The following is a 27,881-nucleotide window of genomic DNA, read 5'->3' on the forward strand; positions in this document are numbered from 1 at the left end:
TTTCATAGTTTGGCTGGTCCTGTGACTTATAGTCAGGTGCGACTTATTTTTCAAAATTAATTTGACATGAACCGAGAGAAATGAAACAAGAGAAATGAACCAAGAGAAAACATTACCGTCTCCAGCCAGGAGAGGGCGCTCTATGCTGCTCAGTGCTCCTGTAGTCTACACTGAAGACATAGAGCGCCCTCTCGCGGCTAGAGACGGTAATGTTTTCTCTTGGTTCTTGGTTCTAAAAATAAATGCGACTTATAGTCCAGTGCAACTTATATATGTTTTTTTCCTCATCATGACGTGTTTTTGGACTGATGCGACTTATACTCAGGTGCGACTTATAGTCCGAAAAATACGGTAATACATTTTAAAAGTTTTGGGTCAGTACAATTTTTTTATGTCTTTGAAAGAAGTCTCTTATGCTCTCCAAGTCTCCAGTATTTGAAATATAACAATGTAATTTGTTTAATGTGTCTTTATTGAAGTATAAAAAAGTATTAAAAAAAATCGTACTGAACCCAAACTTTGAAATCGTAGTATATAACACATCATGAAAGCAGTCAGCTCACCAATATTTATGCTACTCTTGCCCAAAGCCACCAAAGATAAGAACAGGATATCTCTATATAAGCTCCTGCATATAATGAAGAAGAAGAAAAAAGAGATTAGCTTGTCAAACTGTTTCTTAAATCAGTTTCTGTGTTTCATTGAAACACTGTTCTCATACCGTTGTCTGACGAAGCCCAGTTTGGTGCCCAATAGCTGCAGTATCTGACTCATGGGCTGGTAGACATCGTTCCTCTGGATGCTCTTCACAACACTCTGCAGCAGCTCTGGGCTCACAGCCTGCTCCTCCTCCTCAAATACTGCAGGATTTGCACCTATTAAAAAACATGAACCCAAGATGAAGTAGATGGCTGGTGCATGGAGGCAAAGCTGCTGCATCTGAAGTGTTTTCAGGGGGGTTAAGTACATTTAGTAGTTTTGGTTCAGCTTTCAATGCAGTTGCTAGGTTGTTCTGTCAGGTTAACCAAAACTAGTCAAATCGTTTTCAAAAATTTCAATAAAGCTTAAAGAAATATTGTAAATATATCTAATATAAATATTAGATAAAAGCTTAAATAAAAAGACAAACTATTAGTTTCCCTGTCAAATAATTGAAATAAATAAAGCTGAAGTACTACAATTAAAAACTGAGATAGAAAGATAAATATAAACAATTAAATTAAAAATACAGATGCATATAATAAAATACTAGAATTTCAAATATAAAACTGTTATTATAATACACAAATAATATTAATAACACGACTTAGTGAAAAGAACCAACTCTCTGATATTCTGGCACCTAAATATGTCTCTGATTCCTTTTCCAATGTATGATTAAAATATATTTTATATCCACATTTTCTCATCCACCAGGCAAAAATTGTAAATCTGTTCTCTTTAGAAAAATAATGCCACACTCCAGCTAAAGCCTCAAGGTTTGACGCATAACTCATGTCCATAGCACAAACAGGATAAATATATGTTGTCAAAGAACCACTTTCATGCACATTTACAGCCATAAAGCTCTGTGTAAATGACTTTGTATATACAGTATATTTGTATCATATTCTTACAATATGAATTCCAGAGCAAGTAGCAAGGCTTGATGGGGTCCTGATGCAGTCTGGGATTGTCCCATAGGATCTGGACCAAAACATTCTTACTGTCTTCAGATGCACTAATTTGCAGAGGCTGCAGAAGCAAAACAACAACAACATGTAAATTACATTTATGCAAGCTCTTATTAAGAAGTACAGTGGCATCACCTACAGCTTCTATGCATTCACGATTATTTATTCATTCAAACACAAATGGGAGAAGAGGAACATCATGTGAGAATTCTTGAGACCCACCTGAGAAACACTGCAGTAGTGTTTGGAGCTCAGATAGAGGCCCGGCAAGCTGCTGGCCAGGTCCAGCCTACGGAAAAACCACACCAGATTCCAGAACACAATAGGGTGGTGATCCACAATGGCTGCAGATGAGATGGCCTGGTCCCCCTCGTTCTCCAGCAAGCTTTCCAGTTCCTTCCAAAGTACCAGAGGACTCAGATAGGGCACGGTAACTGGCTCCTGGAGCAAAGAAACACTAAAATAACTACCAGCATAATCAACTGAACAAACTTTTGAGTCACAGACATATCAGCTATTACATAATACCGCATTTCTGGAAAAAATTTAGTGAAAATCGCATTTTTTCTGCATTGGTGTATGTTACATATTACATAAAAAAAAATAAATACTGTTTACAATGTTTATAAACACTATAAACACCTTAAACAAGTATTTGAGATCTTTACTGGCATGTGAGAAATGCACTGTATAAATAAACTTTGGCTCACGTAATGCATTAAATCAAATATGTGTGCTTTGCATATTTTGCATGCTCAAGGTTAATTGCATTATAAAGTCGCTTTGGAATGTAAATCACTGCATGTTTCAGATTAACTGCAATTGCTATCCCTGAAAATATGGCACATTGCACTACATATCGTTATAGATACTATTAGAGATCTGATGCATCCAAAATATGATTCCAAAACAATGAAATGTAATGAACTGAAGTTTGAGAAATGTATTCTTACAGGGTCTTTTTTGCCATTGCTGGATAGATTGCCAGTGGCATCATAAACTTGTGGTTGTTCATCTGTGGTGTCTGTCTGGCAAGAATGTGCATCTTGAGAGGGGGATCTGATAAGATAAAAAATATAACAGTTATAAATTGTGAATATCTCCACAGAAATGTCTATTCTGTAGTTGCAGACCAATTACCTTTCCTGGTCACCCAGGTTTCTGATGTCCACATTGAGCAGAGGCAGAAATGGAGAGCCGCAAAAGGGGCATGTGCTATTGAGGTTAGAGTCATCAGCTGTCCAACCAGCCATGATCTCTTCATCATACACCAAACTCTCACAGGTGTTACAGCACGAACAACTGGACATACGTATCTAGAAAGTCAAACAAAATTAGCCACCATACCTCCTTCTACAGTAATACTTCAACATAAACGTCATTCAAAAACTCACTTCAACAGCGTAGTTCTGCATGGACTGAGAAAGGCTGGAATCAGAACACACATCTGGGGTCTGCAGAGCTTTCATTACTGTCAGCGGTGGACCTGAAGGACAAAAGACCAAACAAAAGTCACTCTCTGTGGCAAAGGGAGCTTTGAAGAGATGATGTTTTTCATCAGAGAGCAATCTTCTGCAAAAACAAGTGAGATTTTAAGTTGATTGCCTGCAGGGATTATGAATGCTAATTCTGATGGCGCTGAATGAGGAGAGAGGCTCTAAAGAAGTCTGGGAGAAGAGCGTGTATGCGGATGTGAGTGATTGGGGAGCACTCCAGCACAGCCCCATCAGCCTGATTAAAGAGCCCCTCTAAGACCCCATTTCTGCAGAGCCAGACACACTCACAGCCGTGTCTACTGGCCTACTTCTGCAGCTGCTGGAGCAGAAACAATGACCAGCCTCATGAACGACACACAGCACTCCATATATGCAAAAACATGCATAATCACCCAACCAAAGCATCAAGCATAAATGGCCTGGAAAAGCGGCAAATAAGTTCATTTTCACAATAGAATTCTTCACAATTAGAATGATCACTCCTTCACAAGCATTTAAATATAGCTGTAGCTCCTTCTCTTTCTTTGTTTCTCTAATTGTACAACATTGTTATCTTAATAAAAGACCGGAAAATAACAAGCATTACTCATGGGAGAGCCTGATGGGTAATTTTCTAGCACACTGTCTATTTTCAGCCAGTGTTATTCAGGAGAAACCTCAAAGTTACCTCAAACAGAGGGAGCCACTTATAATCAACATCATTTATTAATATTAAAGATATTGTATGTAGTTTTTGCCACTTTGCCGAGCTTGCTCACTTCAACCTCATGTCCTCAATTCACTGTCTAGAAAACTAAGAACTAAAAAAAAAAAGTGGGTCACTCTTTTGAGCCCAGGCGTTTCACATAGACAAGTGTGTGAGATGAGTTCAAATTAAATAAAGTAAACAAATTAAAAAATTAATATTTATATTAAAATTACAGTAAAAGTTGTACATTATTATTTTAATGAAATGGATAAACGTCAACACATATTTATAATTAAAACTTTACATGGACAGACATTAAACAATATGTTATGATTAATAACTTGAACTGTCAATATAACAAAGTGTCATAATTTCAAAGAAAGCTAAATAAAGCAGTAATATAATGTAATAAAATCATTATTGAAACCATTAGAAAAATGGTTTATATGTGCTACATTGTTTTTATTTTATTTTATTTTCACTTTGTATCAAGACACCCATTCATTTTTGTGAGGCAATAAGGAATCATTTTATCTGTGGTATTAAAAATGGAATGGAAGAATGGTGTCTGGATATATCTATAAGAATGTAGGATGACGCAAAGCATAAAAAAATTAGCATGAGTGCTTGGCATTTAGCCTAGATAAGTGTTTCTTCAGAAGATCTAGAATCTAGCAGACGTACCAGTGAGCGAGGACTGGCGGTAGAGTCGAGGTGGTGCAGATGGGCTTTCTAGGCAGTGGTTGCTCCTGTAAGGGCTCCTTTTGGGACGCGTGACCGGTTGAGCGGCGTCACGCTGCGGGGAAGAGAGCCCGTCAGGGTCTACACAGGAATCGCTCTCAATCAGAGAGGAGCAATCAGGGTCACCTGACCCCAGAGAGGACACACTGACCCGGTCAGAGTCCTGGGGAGGATAATAAATAGAGGTGAAGAGATTCAGAAAGCATTTCATTATCAGAAAGTAAGAAGTTACAAAACGTCATACATACCTGTGCTATAGACGTCTGGGAGGAAAGTCGCGAATACAGTCGGCTGGCTTTCTCAGCAACGCCCTTCCCAGCAGAGAGGAAGCTGATCTTAAACACGTCCAGGGTCGGGGTGAGCAGAGAGTCCATGGAGAAAGAGGAAGAGGAGGGAGTCGGTGAGGAAGGGGAGGCCAGGGAGGTGGGCCGCTGCTCCCTGACCCTGCGCACGCGGCCCTGGGGGAGAGAGGGCGAGGAGAAGAGTCGTGTTCGTGGCTGAGGTTGGAGTTGGGAGGTGATGGGGGAGCTGAGTGCTGCAGACGTGCAGGGAGAGCTGTGAGGGGATGGGGTCTGACGACCCTTCAGGTCTACACTGAGAGACCGCTGGCTTAACGGGCTGCTCAGGTTGTTCATGTAGTGGTGAATCTCTTCAGCCAGGTCTCGGCGGGCGGTAGGGGTGTCTGCATTATCGCCCTCACTGTGGGCTTGAGTCTCAGCCGCCATGAGGGACAGAGGATCAAACCCTGATTCGATACCTGTCCTCTCAACCACTCGTCCAAGAGCACTGCTGCAGCTCACGCTCCTCTCCACGCCAATATGCTCCTTCTCCATGGCAACTGTGCAGCTAAGAGTCCTCTCCACAGCAACTTTAGGTGGGCTCACAACGCCCCCAACTGCTTCCATTTCGATCAATGCTGAAACAGATTCATTGGTGTGTTCTCCTACTGTCTTATCTGGGGTTAGATCCAGAGTGCTTGGCCTTATGGGCTTTTCTCCAAAAATATCCAGGGAGTTTGGCCTTTTCGTCTTTGGAAGGGCTTCAGAAAAGACATCACTGGTTTTCCCATCGGTTGCAGATGGATGGATTCCAACCATAGGAGATGACTCCTCTTTCTTTGAGAGTACAGTCTTGGACACTGAGCATTGAAATGAGTTGGAAAAACAGGGAGTCACTTGTTAAAATGAAGCAAATAAAAAAGCAGTTTAATAACTTGCAGTGCCATACTTTACCACTAGGTGGAAGCATAGAGGTGTTCAGTGCAACTCATGTAGCAGGTGTTGCTTACTAAGGTTACTTGCTAGTTGCTTATTAGCATGCCTAATATTAACAAATTGATCACTAACTACTAATAAGCAGCAAATTAGGAGTTTATTGAGGCAAAAGTTGTAGTTAATGGTTTGTTTAGGGACAACAGCATTCTGTGTGACTCACATGGGCAAGAGTTTCTGTCCTTCTTCTCCTTCATGTCTGGAGATGAGTTCTGCTCCTCACCTCCTCCTAATCTCACCTCCTCTTTAGACAGAGAATCGTAGCCCTGATCAGACTGACCACCTAGAATCAAACAATACACAGAAAAACTCCTTAAACCTTGGCAAACCATAACAATGTGCACAAAAAAAATATATATTTGCACAACAGAAAAGTTAAAGAGATGCAAGGTCTTTTTCATGCCTCACAAATCTGTATAACATACTGTCAGTATTACTTGGGTGATTTGATGCAACTGGATAGAGACTCTTTAACAGAACGGCTTCAAACAAAGGTATTTTAGTCTAGCACATCATAAGGAATGATAACATAACACTAAAAAGGAGCACTGGTTTATTCTCTCATATACCAAAATGGGACGAAATACACTAAAAAAACACTCACAGGGTGGCGCCTTCCGAGCCACACTGAGAAAGCTGATGGGGCATAAATCTCACATCATAGCATTGCCTCCAGAGGTGAGCTAAAATAATACCATTAGTCATTCCTTCTTTCCTTTCTCGCCTCCTCAGTCAGACTCCGGCTACACCGCTGTCTGTGAGTGCTCAGTAACTGCAAGTCTCTTCTGTCAAATCCTACATCTCTCAGATCTCCTCCATGGGCATCACTGCTTATAGCATTAGAATACTTCTAAAAGCTGTACGAACATATAGAGGGGCTCTTTTAACTTATTGTCAGATACGGGTGTCAGGCACCTACTGCAGTCGTGCTCATTTGTTTTCATTACTTCCCTTCTTCTGTGGAATATAAAGGTGTTCAGTATTTGTTTTTGGTCACTTAATGAATATTAATGGTCTCAAATGCTGTTTTGAACCATACTGACTTTTATTCTATGGACAAATACAACAACAAAAAATATGTGTCCTTTGATATAATTAACAATAAGGCATGGAGATGACTGCTAGACCAGTCTCAGTTTAAAGATCCAGCAAAAACGCTGCACACTACTTTTTAAATGTTTGGGGTCAGTAAAATTTGTAAAAAAAAAATTATTAATATTTTTATTAATCAAAGATGCATTAATTTGATCAAAAGTGACAGTAAAGGCATTTATAATCTTAACCAAAGATTTATTTTTAAAATAAATGCTGTTCTTTTGAACTTTCTATACAGCAAAGTGTCCAGACAAAATGTATTATGGTTTCCGCAAAAATGTAAACAACATAACTGATTTCAGCATTGACAATAATAGGAAATGTTTCTTGAGAATCAAATCAGCATATTAGAATGATTACTGAAAGATCATATCACAATGAATATGTAATTTCTGCAAAAATGTAGCTGTCATCACAGGAAAAATTAGATTTTAAAATACACTGAAATAGAAATTACTGTTTTACACTGTATTTTTGATCAAATAAATGCATCCCTGTTGACCATAAGAGAGTCAAATATATATTTTGAGAAAAAGTACAAACCTGTTATTTTTTGTATTAAACTTTTGTTTTGGAAGTTGCATTTGAGGGGGCATGTGAATGGGTGTAATGGTTATGTTCACTGAACCAAATGTGTTATACTAATGTGTGCTTTAAAAAAAGAGAGAGGACTGAAAGTGAGAAAAAACAGGGAGAGATGTCTTTTCACTCCCACAGTGAAAAATAATGACTCTCCTAGAGACTTCTGACGAGTTTTGAAGGAGAGAGAAGCATGTCCTGCTGTGCCGAGAGCGCAGTGGAGAACTGATGAAGGAACGAGAACACAGACAGAGTGAAGCAGACCGGGTACCTGTGCTGGATCTGTCATCACTGGAGTCCATTTTAGTGAAGTCTGTATCAATGGAAACCCTCTCCGCCAAATCGTTAGAGCTGTCCAGACTGCCATGGCTGACACTGTCGAGATCACTGGCATCTGCTCGGAAGAACAGTATGAAAGACAGTTAGCAGGAGAACTAACAAGTAACATATTTCAAAACACAACAGTTTGCAACGTGAAAAGCTCTCTGGCCAAAAAATTGCATCATGTTTCAAAGTGGCAACAGAGCAATCAAAAAAACGTGTGTGTAGTGTGTTTTCTGATCCAAAATGAAAAATAAAGCCACCCACATGGTGAGACGGCTGTTGAGGGCTTTCAAATTGAGAATTGTTCAAACTGATCTCCCTCAAAAATACATGATCATTTTACCCAAAATATTGAAAAATTGGGTTTTTATGTTTATGCCTTTAAAAAAAAGTAAAATAATCTTAATTCCAGGTAACATGCTTAGACAGTAGACAGTTAATTTTCAAGTTTTTTTATTTTATGATATTTAGATGCTATGCTATTATAATGTAAAATATTGTACAATAATAGTTTCCAGTTTATTCTTCTGATGGTTGATTATTCAGCAGTCATTACTCCAGTTTTCAGTGACACATGACACTTCAGAGATCAGCTGATGATGCACAGGGCAACCAGGTGAGACGCAGGGCCCACAACCAATCTAAAGTGTCCAGATAGAAATTTGTTACCCATTCTCAAGACTTTTACTGTGAGATAAATTCATTCTGCATGACAAAGTTGCAGTATTTTGTGGGTAATGGCAGATTGTTTTAATTATGAAAGCCCTCTTGTGCCCTCTCTCTACTATGCTGTTTACAGGGGACTGTGTGAGAGAGGAGATCAAATCAAGTGCAGACCGTGAACTGTAGTGGACGAGGAGGTGGCTATGGACTCTTATCTTAATCGGCCCCATTAAAGTCTTTCTGGTTCAGCAGACAGGCTGGATCTAGCCTGAGTACTGAGGGGGAGATAGCTGAGAGCTGGTACCTCCTCAGGCACAAAACTCAAGTAACCCTGTCTTTGTGAGAAATGATGGAAAGTTTTTCTGACAGTGGGAACCGATATTGAGTCCATGCTCCCCTGTAGACTTGGCTAGCATCTCAAAGGGGATATCTTTATTCTGTTTAGAAGAGAAATTAAAAAGTCCTGGTGTGGAACTGAGTCTAGCCAAGTACCGTTTCTATACACAGCTTCCTAAAAGAAATGAAATCACAAAAGGGGCCAGTTTGGAACCGGCAGCAATTCCTTCTCATATGAAGCACCTAGAGACTCGCTCACAACTGATGAATTGACTGGTAAAATACTACTTTTATAATGTATTTTATTACATATACATTATGTTAGAATAGTCATAGCTGAAGAAAATGGGTGATTTGGGTGAAATTTTCCTGAATTAAATTTATTTAACATACTCAGATATTTTGCAAGCCTTATACACCATCTTATACTGATTTTTGAGCTTTTACAGTGCATTAAAAGATTATATTTTTTTATTTAATATTATTATTAATTTTTCTTTTTTCTTTTTTTTTGATTTTGACAATATTAGAAGGATAACAGGAGGCGAGAAAGGGAAGAAGCAGCATAATCCTGTGTAATTGTTCTAGATTGGACCTGACTTTGTTTTTACAGGAAATTTAAAGAGTGTGTCCAAATCTGTGGAATGTGTGAAATGGAGTTGGGGGTTTTACCAGAGAGATGGGTGTCTTTTGGGTGGGTGGTCTGCCTCCTCCATACTTGTTTGAATAGCACCACACCCCGAATCACATTTCTCAGCTTTCCCCAAAGGAAGTATCCCCCTCTGGTGGAGGAAGGCCATGTGCTCTCCAGAACGGCCTGAGAAGAGAAGAATAGCACAGTAAGACACACACACACACACACACATAGAGATTAACTAAATAATTCTACAGTGCAATGCCTCTCATTATCCTAAGTAGATTGTGTTCTCTCTCAAGGTCTAGCGGTAATTACTTTGATAGAATTGGAACAACACTCAGCTGACCAGACTTATGTCTCTCTGAGTGTGTCCTATTGGTATTTTGGGACGTCTTGCAAATCACAGACAAAAACTGGCCCGCACGGAGATGATTGCTAATCTAAACGTTCTTCTACTTCTACTATACTTTTCTACATAGAATAGCTTTTGAAGAAGTTATCTCACAAAAAATTAATTACACAAATGTCATCTGTCATCTTTTTATGAAATATAAAGTGGCTCCAAAATGTATTTGCATACTTAAAATATATTGATGTAATTTCATTAGATAACAAAATGTCAAACCAGGTGGCATTTACAAACCAATTATGCCAGAGCAGCGGCTGGGTTGGGACTCATAAATGGGTTGCACATCTGTCCTGATTCTGTCTGTTCTAGTTAGAAGGCTACTAGGAAAAAAATGCTAAAAGCTAAATTGCAATTAACCACATTATTGTGCAGTTTATATGGAATTTGAATGCAAAATAAATATGCTTATTCATTTATAAAATTAGGAGAAAACAACATCTTATATATTTTGTGGTCTATGTTGTTTTCATTTTAGTGTGCATTAAAGTAACTTTTGTAAAATATAATAAAATCAGATGATGCGACACTGTTTGCGTGACATTTCTCATCCTCAAAAACTAGCAAAACACCAAAAAGAAAAGGAAGCACCTCCCAGACAACATTAAAAAACAGGTGCACTTTTGATATTTCATTTTATAATACATTTCATAAATTGTATTTTGTTTTAAAAGGTCACTGCATGTATTTGAACAAGAAATGGCAATAAAATTCAGAAATTTTGTATCATGTGGTCTACCACAAAACCAAAAGTATGTATCAGCACAGAAAATGTATGCATATTTATTTAGTATTATTTAGATTGCAATGTGTCTCTGTGTAGCACAAAAGAAAACTATGCTCACCCTGTTGTAGTATCCATATGTAATAGCATTAGGCTGCACTCCGGCTTTCTTCATTTCAAAAAGAACCCGGACAGCAAGAACAGGCTGCCCATACTGCCCACACAGCTGCATCAGGACCCGGTAACACACCTCCATTGAAGCAGAAACAAACCATTACTTACAAAACCACAACACCGGTGGAAATGTCCACTGTCTAGGTGCAGCACAAACTGTACTGACAAACCAATCAATGGAGACTTTTAGGCAATTCTACCTCATCAGGGGGCTGCAACTTTTTGTCCTGCATGTTTCTCAGCACGTCGTAAGCAGTATGCAGCGCCCGCACCTTCGAGTGGCAGGCGCTGACATACGCGGGCAGGCAGATGAACCACAGGCCGTGACAATGCCTGAGCAGACACTTGGACCACATCTGTGGGATGGAGGAGTATGTCTTAGCCATCCTCTGGGCTGATTTGATCTCCTACAAAGGGCGGATCAGAGAGATGATGGGGCATTAGATAGGAGGGGGTGAGATTTGACAAGCGGCATCATGGGGTGTGATTTGGATGAGATTTCTGTTTGAAATTCCAACCTGTTGGGAACGCCTGAATATGGCAGCTGGGCTGATGGGACTGATGTGTCTCATGGCTGATGTTGCTTTGGGGACTCTGGGACCATCCTGAAGCTCACAGAGTTGGGCGTTCAGTACAGGAAAGCCACTGTAGCTGCAAGACATCAAGAGTTCATGATAAGCTTGTACTTGATTGTTATTGTCAAGTCACGTCAAAGCTTATTTATCAAAAAGCAGAATGCTACAGCATGCAGCAATCGATGTCGTTTCTGCAGCTTTAGAAAAGATTATTATATAGATAGGATTGCAGATTTCAAAAGTTACAAATAATATATAACATTAAAGTTATTTGTTTTTGTTTGTTCTTTAACACCATACCAGCTTCTGTGGCCATTTTTATGACGTAAACTATACTTAAAAAGAAACAAATTCAGAGTATAAATATTTCAATTCAATACAACATGTTTATATAATAGAAAATAAATTCACAAAAATAATAGAAAATCTGTCATTTAAAATAAAATTCAAATATTTCAAAAAATTTATAATTTTTTTTATATAAATATCATGCAAGGATAAACTTGGGCTTCAAATAATAATAATTAAAAAATGTACATATGGGATATGGGACAATATTAATCTTTATTGTCAAGATACCCCATTGCCCATTATAACAAAATAGAACCAAATCCCGAAATAACAGATCCACTTAATATTATCACATGCTCTCTAAGGAGTGTGCATTACTGCTTTAGTGAGAGTTTCTGTACACATACAATCCGTAGAGAGGTTTACTCTACACGCTACACCCTGGGAAGGTTTAGAAGGGGATTATATTGCTACAATGCCATCTGTGGTGTGGCATACTGTTTATGTGCACAGTAATGTAGTGTGCATGAGAGTTTGTGTGCCAGAAGCGTCTATTGTACCTATAAACCATCGGTGGCTCTTCTCCTTCTGGAAGTGCTGGCAGCTCTGGAGGGGTGATGTAGACCGTGTGCTCGCTGCGGTGGGATTTGTCAAGTTCAATAAGCCTTGTGTCTTCTGGCTTATCGCTATCCACCTAGGGTAAAAACACACTTAATGAGATACAGACTGTGTTCTGTTTCCACTAGAACACAGAGCAGAGGCAATGACCAATGACTGAGAAAAGATCAGGTTTAGGTAAGAGGACATATGTTTGCCAACACTGGTCTCTGAATAAAATGAGGAAAGTAAAATGCCGAAAGAGGAACCGGTGAGAATAATTATAGCAACTGGAAGTCTTAAAAAAGCCTTAACACTTGCTAACTTACTCAGTACTACTATATAGTCAAATAGACAATTTGGTCAGAATTGGGAACTGAATCTTGAACTAGACACACACACTGCCATACAGCCATGCCAAGGGATTTTCCACTGTCTGGACATGCTGCAGCTTGCCAAGTACAGATGATCTGATCTCAGATCAGATGGAGCACCGGTTTTAGTGTAAATGACCCTGATAACCTCCCACATCTCTGCGTCCGACTGATCTCACATCTGTACCAAGAAGCTCTGATCCTCCTAGTCTCCATCCAATCCTCACCATCTGCCACAGATGCACTACAAGTGCACTGACCTGGACTTAACGCTTAATGTTGTATTGCTTGAGGGGCGTGAAACCATCCCAGTGCAATTTATAGGCTAGACAAGGCTTGGAGGAGCCATTGTGCATTTAGCCCTTCAGACAAAGTCTGTCTACAAGCCCTGTAAATAGACCACAAATGCATCATAAAGCCTATGCCAATATACTACACTGGCTATCAAATAAAGCATGACTTTATATCTATTGCTAAAGGGAAAATCAGTTTAAGTATCTGTAAAGCATTTTCAGCAAAGGGGGTTTTGGATCATACTATTAAAAAATTATTAGACAGACAGTAAGAGCAACAGAACAGAATCGAGCTCTAGCTAGACTTGCCAAATGAGTTTCCCTGAGAAGGTTTTAGATCAATCACTGGCTCTTTTTACCAGAAAAAAAACAGCAATTGATTACTTGTGGCGTCAAACAGAGCTCTCTGTAATGCACCAGGATAGCTGCCAAAAGGCACTTTCCATGAATACGGTACAAAATGAAGTCTAAAGTCCATTTTCAAGTCAGTGAAAGCAGGTGCCTAACCTTTAGAAAATGCTGAAACAATTTCTACCTCAGGGTGTCAAAGTACTGTGTATATTTATTATGTATATATAAATAATATACCCACATGCATGTATATATTTAAGAAAAATATTTGTATATATATATATATATATATATATATATATATATATAATTGTAAGACTATAAATATATACATGTAAATAATAATAAAATGTCAATATGCTACCTCAAGAGGTGAAAGTGCTGTATTAGCTATTAGCTTTTATTGAAATCCTGATTCGTTTTTTTGTGTTTTTTAAATGTTTCTTATTTTTGATATATATCTATATATACAAGTAAACAAATAATGTACAGTCATTCTTTAACCTGTTAAATGTCACCCCGTCCCGTATACGGGACGCCTACGTTGACTATACTATATTACAATCAAATCTAATCTAATCTTGACAAACTATATATCGTTGGAAAGGTCTAAGACTCCCAAATATATATTATACCAATATTTTTTGTTAAAAATTATTTAGGAAAAGTAATAGATCAATTTATGACAAGAGTGCACCCTCAGAAATCTACATTACAAAAGGAGCTTTGACCTTTGTTTAAAAAAAAAACTTCCTCGTTGCCTTTTTCTCTATCACATTTTAGAAATCATCAGAAGTTATATATCACTTGAAAACATAAAATCTCAAAATTCATCCTTTAAAACCCATTTTAAAATCAGACATTGCATTACCATGTAAATGGCACATCAAAATCATGTTACAAAATGTTTTCAGTCATGAATTATAAAAATTTAGGTTTGTATCATGCACATTCAAGTCTATCTTCAAAAACGTGAGTGACAGTTAACAGGTTAACCACAAAATAAACCAATGGGGCAATGTAGATTTGAATCTGCTTTTTACACAGCTTACCAAGTAAATACATAAACTGATGTTGATTTGAGCTGAAATTAGTTTATTGTGTGAGAGGAAAGAGAGCAATAGTATACATCTAGCAGTGTAGGAGATTTGTTGCTAGGGACAACAGTGTCATAAAGAGTTTAAAAATAGTTTTAATAATATTCCACAGTAGAACACTACACTTGTTGAATTATAAGCAAGTATTTGAGTGAGCCGTGTAATAATTATACACAATGCTGCAGAAAACAGAGGCAGCACCATAAAACAAAAGTTTTACAGATACTCAGAAAAATGGTCGCATATTACTAAATTCTGATGAACTTTAAAACTGGTTCATTGGATCATTGAGGTGTCAAACTGTAACCAAATGCTTTCAGGCTATAGCTGTACATGGTTTGTCCTTTACCTCCATGGTTCCTTTATAAACGTCCTCTGTGAGCACAACCCACAAACCCATGTTAGTTTAAATCAACTCAAACTGTCATTTTCATTACCACCACAGTGCTAAAGAACTGTCCTGCAAGGTCCTTGCATAACGGAGGGACAGGCCAGAGCAGGATAAGTGTGACTTTCATAACTGAAAGTGTAAGACTAAAGAGCTGCACAGTCATCTTTACTAGCACACTACAGCCTTGTGAGGAGGACAGGTGAGAGATGATTCCTGCTCCTCTAAACAAGAATAAATTGTGCTCCTGTTGAGACGGATATAAATGTACAACAAAGGCACAAAACCACCGTCTGGAAATAAATTGATTTGCACTTGAAAAAGGAGACAACTTGCAGTGGTTTGCTGAAGTTACAGCTTCAGATCCATGTGCAGTCTGGATCATACCGAGAAAGGGCACATGAGTTGCGTATAAAAAAACGCAAAGTGCCGTAAGGCACCGAAAAATGTATTATGCATGCAGGATCTCAGTGGTTCTGCAGAGACTCTGATCTAAACAGACATGTTTTTTTAATTATGAAGGCAGCAAATATGCATCTTCAAAGCCAAGCTTCATAATACCAGCTATGAATCACCAAACCCATGGAGGAACCACAAAACAGGTCATATGTCTGTCAACTGAGGTAAAAAAATAAAATAAAAAAACTAGGCCAAGCCCCTCCCCCCCTTAACAGTCCTAATGTTTTAGATATTATTAATAAAAATAAGGTAAAATAAAATTGTTCACAGAATCATTAAAGGGCCTTTTTTTGTAATCAAGGTGAAGTACAGTACTCTAGTGACTGTTTTCAGTTTTGCAATACATCAGAAGTTAAAAGACACTGAATTAAGCAGCTTACCTTCCCCCCTTTCTCCGTACCGAATAACTTTCCAAGCAAGCAAGTAAAGATAAAAGTTTAAAGAAAAAAGAGAAAAGAGAAAAAAAAGTAGTGAGAAAAGCAAAAATAATAGGACAGGCTGTTTAGATGAAACACCAGAAAGAACAAACGAGAGAACAATGCTCAGAGAAAATTAATAACCTGACATAAGTAAACCCAAGGGATCACAACTGCACAGCTATTAACGACAACATTTCCCCTTACTGTTCTCAGAAATTATGCCGTGTACACTTCCTCGAACTCTTTGTTTTTTTCCACATGCTCTTTGCTAAGAGCCTGGAGTGTAGTTTAAAATGATAACTCTTCGTGAGCTTTGTAGAAGCAGTTTATATTGAATCTAATTAGAGGCGGCTGCATTCTGGATAAAGGCATGAGATGTATTTCTTAGCGGGAACTAATTATGTATATGTTTCCTACCTTGTCAACACAGTCATCAAAGAAAGCAAGGCTTGCATCCTTATCGCTGACAAAAGAGCACTCTTCGATGAAACGAATGAACATCTGAGTCTTGGTCATGAGGGAGTAAAACTTTTGATGGGATCGATCGCGACTCTTCAAAAAGCCTGCAAAAAAAGCCATATTGAAAGTCAAGGACATCAAGCGGAGAGTCTGAGAGGTGCCATTACAATAAAAAAAAAGTGGTTGCATTTCTTATTTAATTACTATACTTCACGGCCACAGTTGTCCGTTGCGATTAAACATTTAATCAGTCAAATTTAAGAGGGCGTGTCATGAGTTACGTGTTATTCACTGGACTGTCGTCATTGAGAAAGCCGTAGTGTACACAGTGTGAAAGATGCAACAGATTCTAACTCAGGGATTACATAAGAGGCTGCAGATGTGTTCTCAGACATTCTATTAATCATTGCAGTTTGTTGGACCTGTCAGGCATGTCTAATTTAAAATGGGGCTTTATCAAAATCGCCACAATAATTTCAAGCCTGATTTAAGCCAGACTCTACAGGCACAGGGCCAGATTTGAGCATTCTGAGCAGCTGCTGAGCTCCAGCATTCCACTAATGTATCACAGTGGACCCGCTGCATGTGGTCGGGTCAAAACAAGATTTGAATGCATTGTTTTTTCAGTTTTAACGCTGATGAGGCAACACTTTTAAAGCTGTTCCTGACGTTCACAAATAACCTGATACATCGGGACAGGAGAAAGAGGATTTAAGAATCAAGTCCATTTTGGCTGTTTACCTTGCAAATCAAAGAGAGAACTGGAGTCAGTTGATTTTTCAGATGGAGCCTGTGTGATGGGCAACAGGTATGAACGGTAGCCTTTCAATATGGCCGCCATGAAGCGCAGGAAAGCCTCCTGGATCTCCATCTCCAAGGTTTCCAGACTTTTCCCGCCACTGCCAGGTTCCCGCTCACTCATGAAGGCCTCCATCTGTATTTCCTCACGGCTCATCTGATAACCTGTGGAAGATCGATGCTTAAATCACTATTTTTAAACTCCCATTCAAAAGTTTCTAGTTAGTAAGAGTTTTATTTATTTCCGTTTAAAATTTTTAAAACAACACATTCAAATTGTAGTCATATTTACCATAATTATTCTTTTAGTGTATGTCTGATCAAATCAATTTAGCCGTATAAAATTGCACTAAATTTTTCAATGGTAGAGTACAAATCAACTTTCATACACGAGAAATTTACTGATCATATCTCAGTAATGAAGATATAGTAGGCTCAATTTGAGATATGGGTGCGGTACATAAGCTCCTTTGACATCACTTCAGAAAGGTCAGCAAAAAGATCATGGCTCTTTCTGTTGTTAAACATCCATATCAACTGACACATAATGTTCTCAAAAAAAATATGGGAACACAGTCACTTAGTGCAGAAACATACATCATTTTTATTACTCTTTACCTATAAATAACTTCAGTCTTTAGGCCCAATTCTACGAGTTGGTACATTCCATACAGGACATATTCGAGAACCAAAAACACATTGAATAATTGAGTTCAAAGACTGAAGCATCAATCAGCTCTCATGTATCAGATAGTATCCCAGCAAGACTTTGTGCCTTACTTCACCTCTATCCAGCCAATTGCTCCCGTCTCTAAATCTCATCACATCTGAAGGATGACTGGTTTTGCTCTTACTCAGTCAAGCTTTCATAAAACATTGTTAGGTAATAAAAATGATACTGTCAGAGCCCAAAAGGACAGTAGAAGGCCAATAAGAATGGCACTTTCTGTGCAGTGAAGTGAACTAACATTGCCTTGAAAAGGACAGAAGATAAGTGAAATCTTTCTTTTTTGACACCACAGTGACCCGCTCTCACTAACCCTCATCCAGTTGCTGGTGGAGACTGCTGAGGGTGTTGATCAGATGTTTACAGGCTTTTCTTGGCAGGATCTTCCAGGTCAGGGATCTGCGTTCTTCTTTGCTGAAACAGGCCACACACGTTTATCATTTGAGAGAGTAAACAGCTAAGGGAGTCCATGCCCGTATAACAACATAACTGAGGACTGTTTTCTACTGTCTCAATGTTTTTACTGTCTCAATGTAGCTTTTTAAAAGGTCTGTAATCTTTAAGGTGAATACTGGCAAACAAACAACACAGGAGCATGTGTTCAACACATGGTGGTACTGAGGGTCCTATCTTTACTACAACATTCCTCACTGCTCATATATCTCCATCCTGATCTTTTAACCATCTGCATAAAGATAAAGATTATTACTTGGAATTTCACAAAAATGTTTGCTTTTGCTAAAAATGTCAGTATTCATATCACAAAGGACACCGATCATCACCTAAACTGGGAAATTAGTGTTTATTTTGTGAATTCATGTGGTAAAGGATGCCTTTATCTCAACAACATAGGTCAAAAAGGTCAGGAGAGCATCTCATGGGAACTCAGAGGTATGTAGATGTTAAAAGGTCACTCACTGAGTTATAGTGTTGGTGTCCAGGTCCACACAGCTAATGTCCGTCGGTGGCTCATAGAGGTCAAAGTACCGTGAGTCCACCCCTACAATGAAAGGGCATGGAGCACTGAGCACGTCTGCCAGGGCCAGCGGGCAGAGAGGAATGTATGGGCAAGGCCAGTGGAAGGGAAAAATCATCTGTGGAACATGTAAACAAGTTGAAACAAGACACAGCCAAAAGTGGGACAACAAGCAAAAGGAACTGATACTGTAAGAATCTTAAAATAGAAATTGCAAAGGCATGAGTGAAAATGAATAGTCTTCCACTCACCGACACCAGGGCCTCGGTAACGCTGGTAAGAACAGCTGGACGCAAGGAGTGAACTAGGATCTTATGTTCAGTCACAGCCAACACCAGCAGAGTCGCTGCATTTTTTGGGCCGAGGTTCAACAGCAGTGTAGAGAGCCTTCCGCCACTGTGGGCAAAGAAAACAAGTGTGTAAACAACACTTACTCACTAAAAATAAAACCAAACAAAAAAACTAAACAAAAGCAAAACAAAACAAAGCAAAGCAAAACAAAGCAAAACAAAGCAAAACAAAACAAAACAAAACAAAACAAAACAAAACACATAACAATACAAACAAAGCACAAAAACACAAAGCAAAACATAAAAAGACATGAATGATCATCTGCAATGAAATGAGCAATTGACCTGTGTTCAGGTAATTGCATAAAATACAGTAAAGGAGTCTCAACCCACTTTAAACATGCTATTAAGATATCACACGTAACCAGGTCCTTTTGAAGTATAATTTCCACACTTCATGGTTTGATCAGCATTCATCTGACATGGTCAGTGTATCTTGTGTCTGACTTACCTCAGAGGGAGTGGGGAGGAAACAGGCTGGCTCAGCATCAGGCTGTCATGTGGAGACAGCTGTGAAAAACAAGCACACAAACAACGGTCAGAGTGAGATGAGGGCCAGGGTTGGTAGCTATTTGACTACACAATGTCATTTTGTTTTGACACATTCAAGAAAGACGGTGTTCAAACAAAGTGCCACGTGTACAAAAACTCACCTGTACCAGGATGCGTGGCCTTTGTGGGGAAGGGAAAGGAACCTTGTGCATGAAATGGGATATATGCCTAAGGACAAATAAAAAATATTACTTTATAGTGGCCGCCAAATATTTTTTGGACTTTAACATTTCAGCTCTAGCTTTGCAACCTCTAAAAATGTCCTTAGAAACTCACTTTTCAATGGGCAGAGTGTGTGGACCTGAGATGGAGTATCTGTAGAGGAAGGTCAGGAAGTTATGGAAAGCATCAAAAAAGGGCCAGTGAGAGAGAAGGCAGATGCTTTTGTTGGTGTGGACAGTCATGGATCCTAGGGGCCTGAGCCCGTTAGCCTGCAGACCCAGCTGAGATCGCTGCTTGTCAGTCAAATAGTCTTCTGGGTAGGGCTCATAGAACTGGATGGCGGCACCATAAACCTGAGAGCAAGAGACAGACTCATGAACACCTGCCTAGGATTTGGGCTGGTTTACATTTTAGAGAACAAAAAAATGCTGTATTGATACCTGCATTACATTTTTTAAATGCACAATGGCAACTATTCTAGCCTACTTAAAAGCAATCACAAACAGTATCTATTTCAAAACCGCTTCTCAAATCCACCCATTGAGAAAGTGATACGGAAGATTTAATTTTGCAGTCTTTTAGATCAGAGATATCTCAGCTTAGCCATGTTTCTTTGAAGCTGCTCACCTAAAATAATAAATTATACAATACTGCAGCACAAACAGCCTTGAGACGTGTTCAGCTCAGGAGAGTGAGCTGAGTGTACCGATGTGTTCGACATAATTGAGCTGACCCAAACAGCACTTTAGCAATGCATTATTAAACAGGCCAATTACACGTTAATCTTATTTTCGATTCTTTTCTGAGGCCCTTTATTCATGGGCAGTTTTGATATTCTGTCCACGCTGGTTTCGAGCTGCTTTAAATTCTTTGAACATTGCTAAACCAGACAAGACAATTCCCCTTCTTGTGTGTCTGATTTTCAAAGAATGCTGGTGCTGCAGTGAAAAGAAAGCATACAGAAAGTCTAAATGTTTGTGTGTGTTTTTGATGGTGCTCATGTGTGAATTTTCCTGTCTGTACCTTTTCTCCAGAGGCGCCTGTAAGAACAAATGTTGAAAAGACAGGAAGAGAATATTTGGTATGAGAGGGCCAGCACTCAATCGACGCTCCCGTCGGCAGGCAAAACAGGGGCACGGATTCAGGCAAAGGAAAGGAATCATAATCCTCTTCTGGATATCTGGACAAAAGACCTGCACACACCCCATACAAACCCCCAATTAGGCTGTACGGCTCCATCAAAGACAACAATTATTACTGATCCCACATCGTTTCCCCTGTAATTCATTAATTGACCCAGTCTTCCAAATGACAAGCTAATCACAGACAGCGGTTAAAGCCTAGATCTTTTTGGTGCTGAGAGCACTGAGTTTAACAATGACATCTTGTTGTTCTTGCTACATGGGAGTATCAAGTATAATTTAACTGCAGTCGTATCCTACTGCTCTGATGTGTCTCTCGCTAACGTATCCTCTCCCTCCTACTGTTCACTGCAAAAAACACAACAAAACACAAACTGTGAAAAACAACTCAAGGCTGAGTTACAATACCTGCTTTGAATGCAAGTGTGTTGGTTTTGGCCAACGATTTTTTGTAGCACAGATACACAGAGGACCCCCACTGTAAAAGCAGAAAAAACAGAAATTAAGTTGATTTCAAACTTTATACAGATATGTAAAATGTTGATCGTTGTGGTCTGATGTTATTATTACTCATAATTTTAAAAAAAACTACCCACCTAAAACGCTTTGAGCAGGGTTGTACCAGTACTAAAATTTTGGAAATACTGATAAGCTGATAATTATTGAAAATCTTGCCAGTGTTGACTGATATCTAATATGGTAAGCATATTTAAATCAAAGGGCCAGCACAAGTGGTCTCTTGGCATTACAATATGCGCAGTAAAGAATTATCACTGAAAAGGAACGGGTTATTTTTTTGCCTGACCTTATTGAACATGCATTTTTAGGAGTATCCTTTTCAGATGCATAATTTATGGGAGGAGAGTATTAAAATGAATCCTGCAACACAATTTACTAAAGCTAATTTGCGCTGCTAATTTGCGCTGCTCTTGGTAGATTGCGCTGGTCATAATGGAAATTATCTGGCTGCGTATGTGTTCTTTAATTTGTGCACTGTTAGTACATCACTCGCAGAATTTTTCCCCATCTGTGCTTTTATGGAATTGTGCTCTAATGCTAATTTGCCCTGTTTAGTAAATCTGGCACTAAATCTCTACATTTTAATGCAGTTCAATTCTGCCTAGAGTTTAAACAAGGTTGCTTGGTTAGCAGGGCTTCCATGGACAACCAGCATTGCTAGAAAAAACCATCACGGTCAACCAGTTTTCCTCCATCTAAACTGCTGGTTATTTGAACAGGATAGGGTGACTGTTGTGCTCACCATACTGCTGTTGAGATTCTTGTCCACCTTGCAGAAAGCATGTGGTGGTGTTTCTCCCTTGTTGGGAATAATGACACAGATGTCTGTGACAGCCAGCGTGGCATTAGAGTGGTTCTCAGAGGCACGCCGATATGTGATGTAGATCCTTTGGGAGGAGGAGCTACTGATATTAGCGGGGCGGCCAGAGGGTGTGGTCTGTATAATTTGACAGTCCGGCTTCAGTTTCTTCTTCCACTCAAAGAGGACTCTAAGAATCATGAAACAAAGGACATGAGGATAGTCAACGTTCTGCACAAACACACCAGGTTCCAAAAATGACTGAGCTGCCTCACTGTCTACTGCCTACATTAGTAGCTACCTTAAAAGACAGCATCCTAAATAGTACCTTATGAATTATTGATTGGGAAAGCAGCTCCATCAATAGGCATTTGGCAAGTAGCATCAGTGACATGACTCACTTACTGCTGATTCCAGTAAAATTGAGTTTTAGCATGTTGCTAAAATAACTATGATGTTCGAATAAGCTAATTATATACAATTAAATATTAATAGAGTGTAGATGTCACTTTTTGTCTTCAAGTTCTATATTTAGCTTTTTTTCTTGATACCTTCTAATATATATAAAAAAAATTGGGTATATTTATAGTCAACATCTTCATCTTCATCAGCAGAGTTCGTCGCATGGAAAAGAACAAAACTTTTAGCAACTGTGTAGAAAAGACTTTGCTTCAGGAGCATAACTTAAAATGCTTTCTAAATAAGCAGCTTACTAGGTTTTTGGTACAACCATATCTGAAGTTTAGATGTCTTACCCCAGGTCTGTGAGCGGCGGTTTGTCTCTGCCTCTCTTATAGCAGAGGAAGATCTGCGGCCCCATGAGGCTTCCTCCATTCAGTTCGGCAGGAAGTCCAGAGGGGGTGCATTCAACGCAGGTATACCCTCGAGGTACTTCCTCCCCTAGGGAGCGAATCACCACAGCCACATCAGTGATGGGCGCCTTGAGCTGGGCTGAACTCCTATGGCCACCATCCTCAGGGTGGACATCTTCCTCGAGGGGCTTAGATGAGTCGGTGAGTCCTGCCACCACAAAGTAGTCTGCTACACGAAGGCTTTTGTCTTCCATCTTCGATCATCCCCATAAAACGAGGACTGTTTATGCTGGGAACAAGAGAGCAATGTGAATAGAGTGAGCATATGAAGAAACGGGGAACTGCAGCCTAGTACACACTGTTGCTTAATAATGCCAGGTGTTCAGATTCGACCATCTTCACGAATGAAAACATCCGTCTTTAAACCAGGAGGGATTGAAAAGAAAAAAACAATCAGAATATGCAGTACGAGTTTTACAACACTCCTAGGAAATACCATTTTTACTCTGGTTACATTTGCTCCCTTATGGGCTTAGAAAAGGATATGACCATTACACATCCACAGATGCAGAGAACAATCTCGTACAACAGTCTTTGTGAGAAATATAAACTGGACAGACGGAAGCAATTACCAGTTCCTGCTGGGGATAAATGAATATGTCCTATTGTGCTTTTGAATCATGAGTCATAAGAGTTTGTACCTGCTGAGTAAGTGCACAGGAAGGAAGAAATAATGTACTTAAAAAGGTCAGACAACAAAGGGAATTCCTTCTGTCTGCAACTCTGCATCAATGTGAAGTTTGTCACCATAAGCCTCACTAATACCACAACCACTGATATCTTAATTAGAGGTTCCCTTCTCTTTCAGAAGAGGCCTGGGGCTTTTACAACACTCAAGTTGGCACAAGTACTCACTCTGAGTCATTACGAGTGACTGATGTTCACATGGCTTCATAGCACCAAAAATAGCATGGTACCTGCTAGTAGACTGTAGGTCCAGTTTTATCTTTCTGTAGAGGTCATGCAGTCCCAAAAAATGACTGAAACCTAAATCTAGGGTAGACTTTTTAGAAGCCATTACTCTAGTCTTCAATGTCACATGATCCTTCAGAAATCATTTTAATGTGCTGATTTTCTACTCAAGAAACATGTTTAATTATTATCATACTGAAAACAGTTGTGCTGCTTAAGATTTCTGTGGAAAGCAACCAAGATAAATGTTTTTTCAGGATTCCTAGATGACTACCCTTGTGAAAAAAATATGTGCTAAGTTCACTTAAAATAAATTTACATATTTATGTGCCTAATAAAAATACCCTGCAGTTGTACTTTTTGTATATAAAGTCTGCTAAATTGGGACAACTAATTTTAATGCACATTAATTTTGTTGAAATAGTGCTAAGGTCCAACTAAAGATATAGATATAGCTATAAATAAATATGTCTGTGCTAAAGTGAAATTATTGCAAGTATACTTCAGATATTGAAAATATCTTGCATTGAAAGACTCATGCAATCCTTATTAATAGTTATATTAAAACACATTTTAGGGATAATATTAAGAAATGTGCAACAAAGAAATACTCCAAATAAAGCTTAATTATAATTTTATATCAGTCAGTCTAATGTGATATGTCAATAAATATGTTAATGTAGTCTTTTTTCCCCTGATCAAATATTGAACTGTACCTAAAATCATGAACATAGAAATTTAAACCGTTACACGCCTAGTACCATCATCATTACAGTGGACACCATCTGGGCCAATGGCTTCTCTGTGATTTACAGTAATGGCCTACAGAGTCATGGGACACGGCTTAAGAGCTCAGGAATTGAAACTGACCTATTGACTAGTTCATTTGATATAACGATGTGTCGAAGTAAAGACGTTTTTCTTTTAAGGAACCAGTGACGCTGATGGTGTGAAACGGGAAGTTGCTGTTTCTACCAAATATTTTGGAAATGGTGACAAGTCATCGGCAGATTTCAAGATCCTTGTTAGACGCCGAGAATAAATTCAGGCCTTAGAACTCTAATCCTTCTCATCCATATAAACCTTTGGGCTTTGAAGGAGGAGACTCTAGAACACTCTCTCTGTCCCTTGTCCAACAACATTGACAAAGACACTGATGCACACTTTGTTCCAGATGTCTCTCCGACAGCTGATTTCACATATTGTGCTCAACAACATCACACAAAGCAAACATAAATCCATCAATCTACTTGCAGAAACAATCAAACATCTCAAGATCCGATCAGAGACACACACAACAGAAAGTCCACCAAACAGACACAAAGTGAGAAAAAAAAACGTAGCAGATGTGTCACATGTTACGTGAGAGATTTAGGATTATATATAGACATAATCTCTCGGTCCAACAACCACGCCATCCGCAGAGGCTGGCTGTGCCCTCTCTACCATCAGAAGAGAAAAATGATAATCCTCACCATGGCAACCATGAAGAAAAGCCAGCAAATATTCATCATTCGACTTTAAAATGTAACGGGGGAGAGAAAAATACTTACATAAAACTAATAAAAATGAGTCAGAAAGCGGACTCTTTTGGTAGAAATAATGATGCAGTAATGAGGACTTCACAATCTCACATCAACAGTTCAATAACAACTGTTGGGGAGGAAAGGCAACAGCATAACCCGACAGGTTAGAGAGAAATTCTAGGCAAATTTGGACAAACATGCAGAGAATTATATTGTTATTATTATATTGTAATAAGGCATACTGTGCACTGGAAAGCCCTGAGGCAGATTTCATTGTTTTGTGATGCAATAATAGAGACTCTTGCACTGACTCAACACTTTTCCTTTCAACTCATAGGAAGTCACTTCTTGATTGTGAAACACCATGGTAACGTCAATGAGGGACTTAAAAACGCCCGGAAGTGCGTTGGTAAAGGCACTTTCATCAGACAAATCAACATGGGTCCTACGCAGCGGAAATCCTGGCATGGAGAAACCATGAAAGAAAATGACACTTCATGTCTGAGCCATCCCATCTGGCTGCTGAGAAAGAAATAAGGAACTCCTTTACTTCCCTGATCTCTGACCGACTTGATACTTGTCTTTCCAAAGAACAGGAGTAAGAGATCGATGGTTCCCTTTTCCAGTTTAAATGACTGGACAGTTCCAGTACACACAATACAGAAAGCACTACGCAATGAATGATGCCACAGAATATGAAAACAGATTCAGTGATCTAGGATTAGCACTCAAAGTCCTGGCCCATTATCAAAAAAGTAATGCATTATTACATTACATAAAATCTATGGAATAAAAACAGTCCAAAAATAATATAAAAATGATAACATAAAAAAATCGGGAAACATATAGTAGTAGACAGAGTCTTGTCCCAAATAAAACACCCACGGCATAACAAACACCATTTTCTAATAATTTCATCTTAGTACTGCTTTGGGAGGCATGCTTTTGACATGATAAGCCTTGCTCTTCTTTCACCAACCTGTGGCGTGTAAGAGCCACAGGATAAGCCAATTTAACAGCCTGCCCATAAAAACAAGCCTGATCTTATCCAGCTGTGCTGGAGCCATGGGCTGTGGTCCTGCGTAAGGGCTCCATGGACCAACAGGCTGCACAGCTCTGGGACAGCAGGGAGGCCTGGAGGAAAACACAAGAAGGGGGAACTAATGCAGCACATTTGGCCGAGCATCTGGTCCTGCTTAAGACATGGGGCGGACATTTGATTCCTTTGCACCATGCCGGGAAACAAGCAGACATCTGCATACTTTGGATAGGGGGAAGCAGGCAAGCTATTTCTATGTGGAAATGTTTTGTCAGGAAGACTTTACTGAGGTACAGGACAGGCAGGGTTTCTTTTCTCTTTAAAGTTCCAACTCAACTGTATCTACTAAAACTTTTGGGTTAAAAGACACTTATAAAGCAATGCATTTATTCAACCTATTGTCAAGAGACAGATTCTGGCAAACTTCTGGAGTTTTGAAACAAGTTCTGCCCATGCAGGTTTTCCAAAGTGGATGAGAAGATGAAAACAACCAAGAGTCTTATTAGTGAAAATGTTTCAACAGATGTTTCCCTTTAATGTAACATTAACTGTAATGTCATGACACATTTTAAAGGAACGCCCAACCGAACTAAAGCATGCACTGCTGAAGCTTGTTAAGCACAGACTGTTAAACTTAAAATATATAAATTACAGTTGAGCGATGACGAAATGCAATAAACCGGTAAAACTGGTTTGATGTATCATATTTTAAAAAAATCATATTCATGCTTTAATGAATTTAAAGATACACTGGCAATTACCGAACTTCAACACAAATACATGCTCATGAATCCATTGCAGTTTTTTTCTGAATTAAGATACATATCACATCCAACTCTGAATCCTGGATCAAAGCCAAATCTCCACAATACATGATGGATGCTTTGAGAAATCTTCCTTAAACTCTCTGAAATAACTTTCAAATTTTTCATGCTTTGCTCAACCAGTCTTTTTTTCAAACAACTACAGCTTCACATTATCACATCAGACAAAATCTCTGTCTCTGTAACTCTTCTGATCTGTATTTGAGTGTGGCACCCTGCTGAGTAGCTATGCCAAAGGATTTAACCCACATATTCAGAATTGGGAGGACAAAATGTACACATTTACAAACAAGTCATTAAAAATATACAAGTCAACCACTTATCTATATATTGATAGCACACATTCCCTTTAATGCCTATAATTTGTTCTGGCCCTGCAGACGACATCACACCAGTACTGACATTAATACTCTTTTCAATTATAGATCCATTTTAATTGCCAGTAAAGATAGAACATTGCATACTAATAAACAAACATAAAAAAATGCGGTGAAATAAATATGAAGGTGAGACTGACTGCATCCAGATTCCAGACAGCTGGGCTGGGTCAGTCTTACAATAACTCATAAATCA

The 27,881-nt window shown here is 38.9% G+C and overlaps 1 protein-coding gene across 2 annotated transcripts in view; it reads right to left on the minus strand.

The window, feature by feature from the left end:
* The window catches only part of LOC113118356 (C-myc promoter-binding protein-like), a 30,337-nt gene that overhangs the window by 1,909 nt on the left and 547 nt on the right, over positions 1-27,881 (minus strand). The window contains exons 2-30 of one of the 2 annotated variants that reach the window (XM_026287451.1): positions 22,891-23,236; positions 22,079-22,325; positions 21,226-21,295; positions 20,699-20,868; positions 19,790-20,028; positions 19,615-19,681; positions 19,413-19,471; positions 18,863-19,007; positions 18,554-18,729; positions 17,949-18,049; positions 16,852-17,073; positions 16,069-16,214; positions 15,613-15,639; positions 12,234-12,367; positions 11,326-11,458; positions 11,008-11,214; positions 10,755-10,883; positions 9,539-9,683; positions 7,815-7,937; positions 6,033-6,152; positions 4,847-5,736; positions 4,542-4,761; positions 3,068-3,159; positions 2,814-2,989; positions 2,627-2,732; positions 1,896-2,114; positions 1,617-1,734; positions 722-875; positions 564-628 (exon numbers count right to left, since the gene is read on the minus strand). In XM_026287451.1, coding sequence (XP_026143236.1) covers positions 564-628; positions 722-875; positions 1,617-1,734; positions 1,896-2,114; positions 2,627-2,732; positions 2,814-2,989; positions 3,068-3,159; positions 4,542-4,761; positions 4,847-5,736; positions 6,033-6,152; positions 7,815-7,937; positions 9,539-9,683; positions 10,755-10,883; positions 11,008-11,214; positions 11,326-11,458; positions 12,234-12,367; positions 15,613-15,639; positions 16,069-16,214; positions 16,852-17,073; positions 17,949-18,049; positions 18,554-18,729; positions 18,863-19,007; positions 19,413-19,471; positions 19,615-19,681; positions 19,790-20,028; positions 20,699-20,868; positions 21,226-21,295; positions 22,079-22,325; positions 22,891-23,201 — 5,011 coding nt within the window. In that variant the 5' untranslated portion in view covers positions 23,202-23,236. The remainder of the gene's footprint in view (positions 1-563; positions 629-721; positions 876-1,616; positions 1,735-1,895; positions 2,115-2,626; positions 2,733-2,813; positions 2,990-3,067; positions 3,160-4,541; positions 4,762-4,846; positions 5,737-6,032; positions 6,153-7,814; positions 7,938-9,538; positions 9,684-10,754; positions 10,884-11,007; positions 11,215-11,325; positions 11,459-12,233; positions 12,368-15,612; positions 15,640-16,068; positions 16,215-16,851; positions 17,074-17,948; positions 18,050-18,553; positions 18,730-18,862; positions 19,008-19,412; positions 19,472-19,614; positions 19,682-19,789; positions 20,029-20,698; positions 20,869-21,225; positions 21,296-22,078; positions 22,326-22,890; positions 23,237-27,881) is intronic. The other variant, XM_026287452.1, reaches the window with a different exon arrangement.

The sequence above is a fragment of the Carassius auratus genome, chromosome 18 (assembly GCF_003368295.1).
Source record: "Carassius auratus strain Wakin chromosome 18, ASM336829v1, whole genome shotgun sequence".
In the NCBI taxonomy this organism is placed as follows: Eukaryota; Metazoa; Chordata; class Actinopteri; order Cypriniformes; family Cyprinidae; genus Carassius; species Carassius auratus.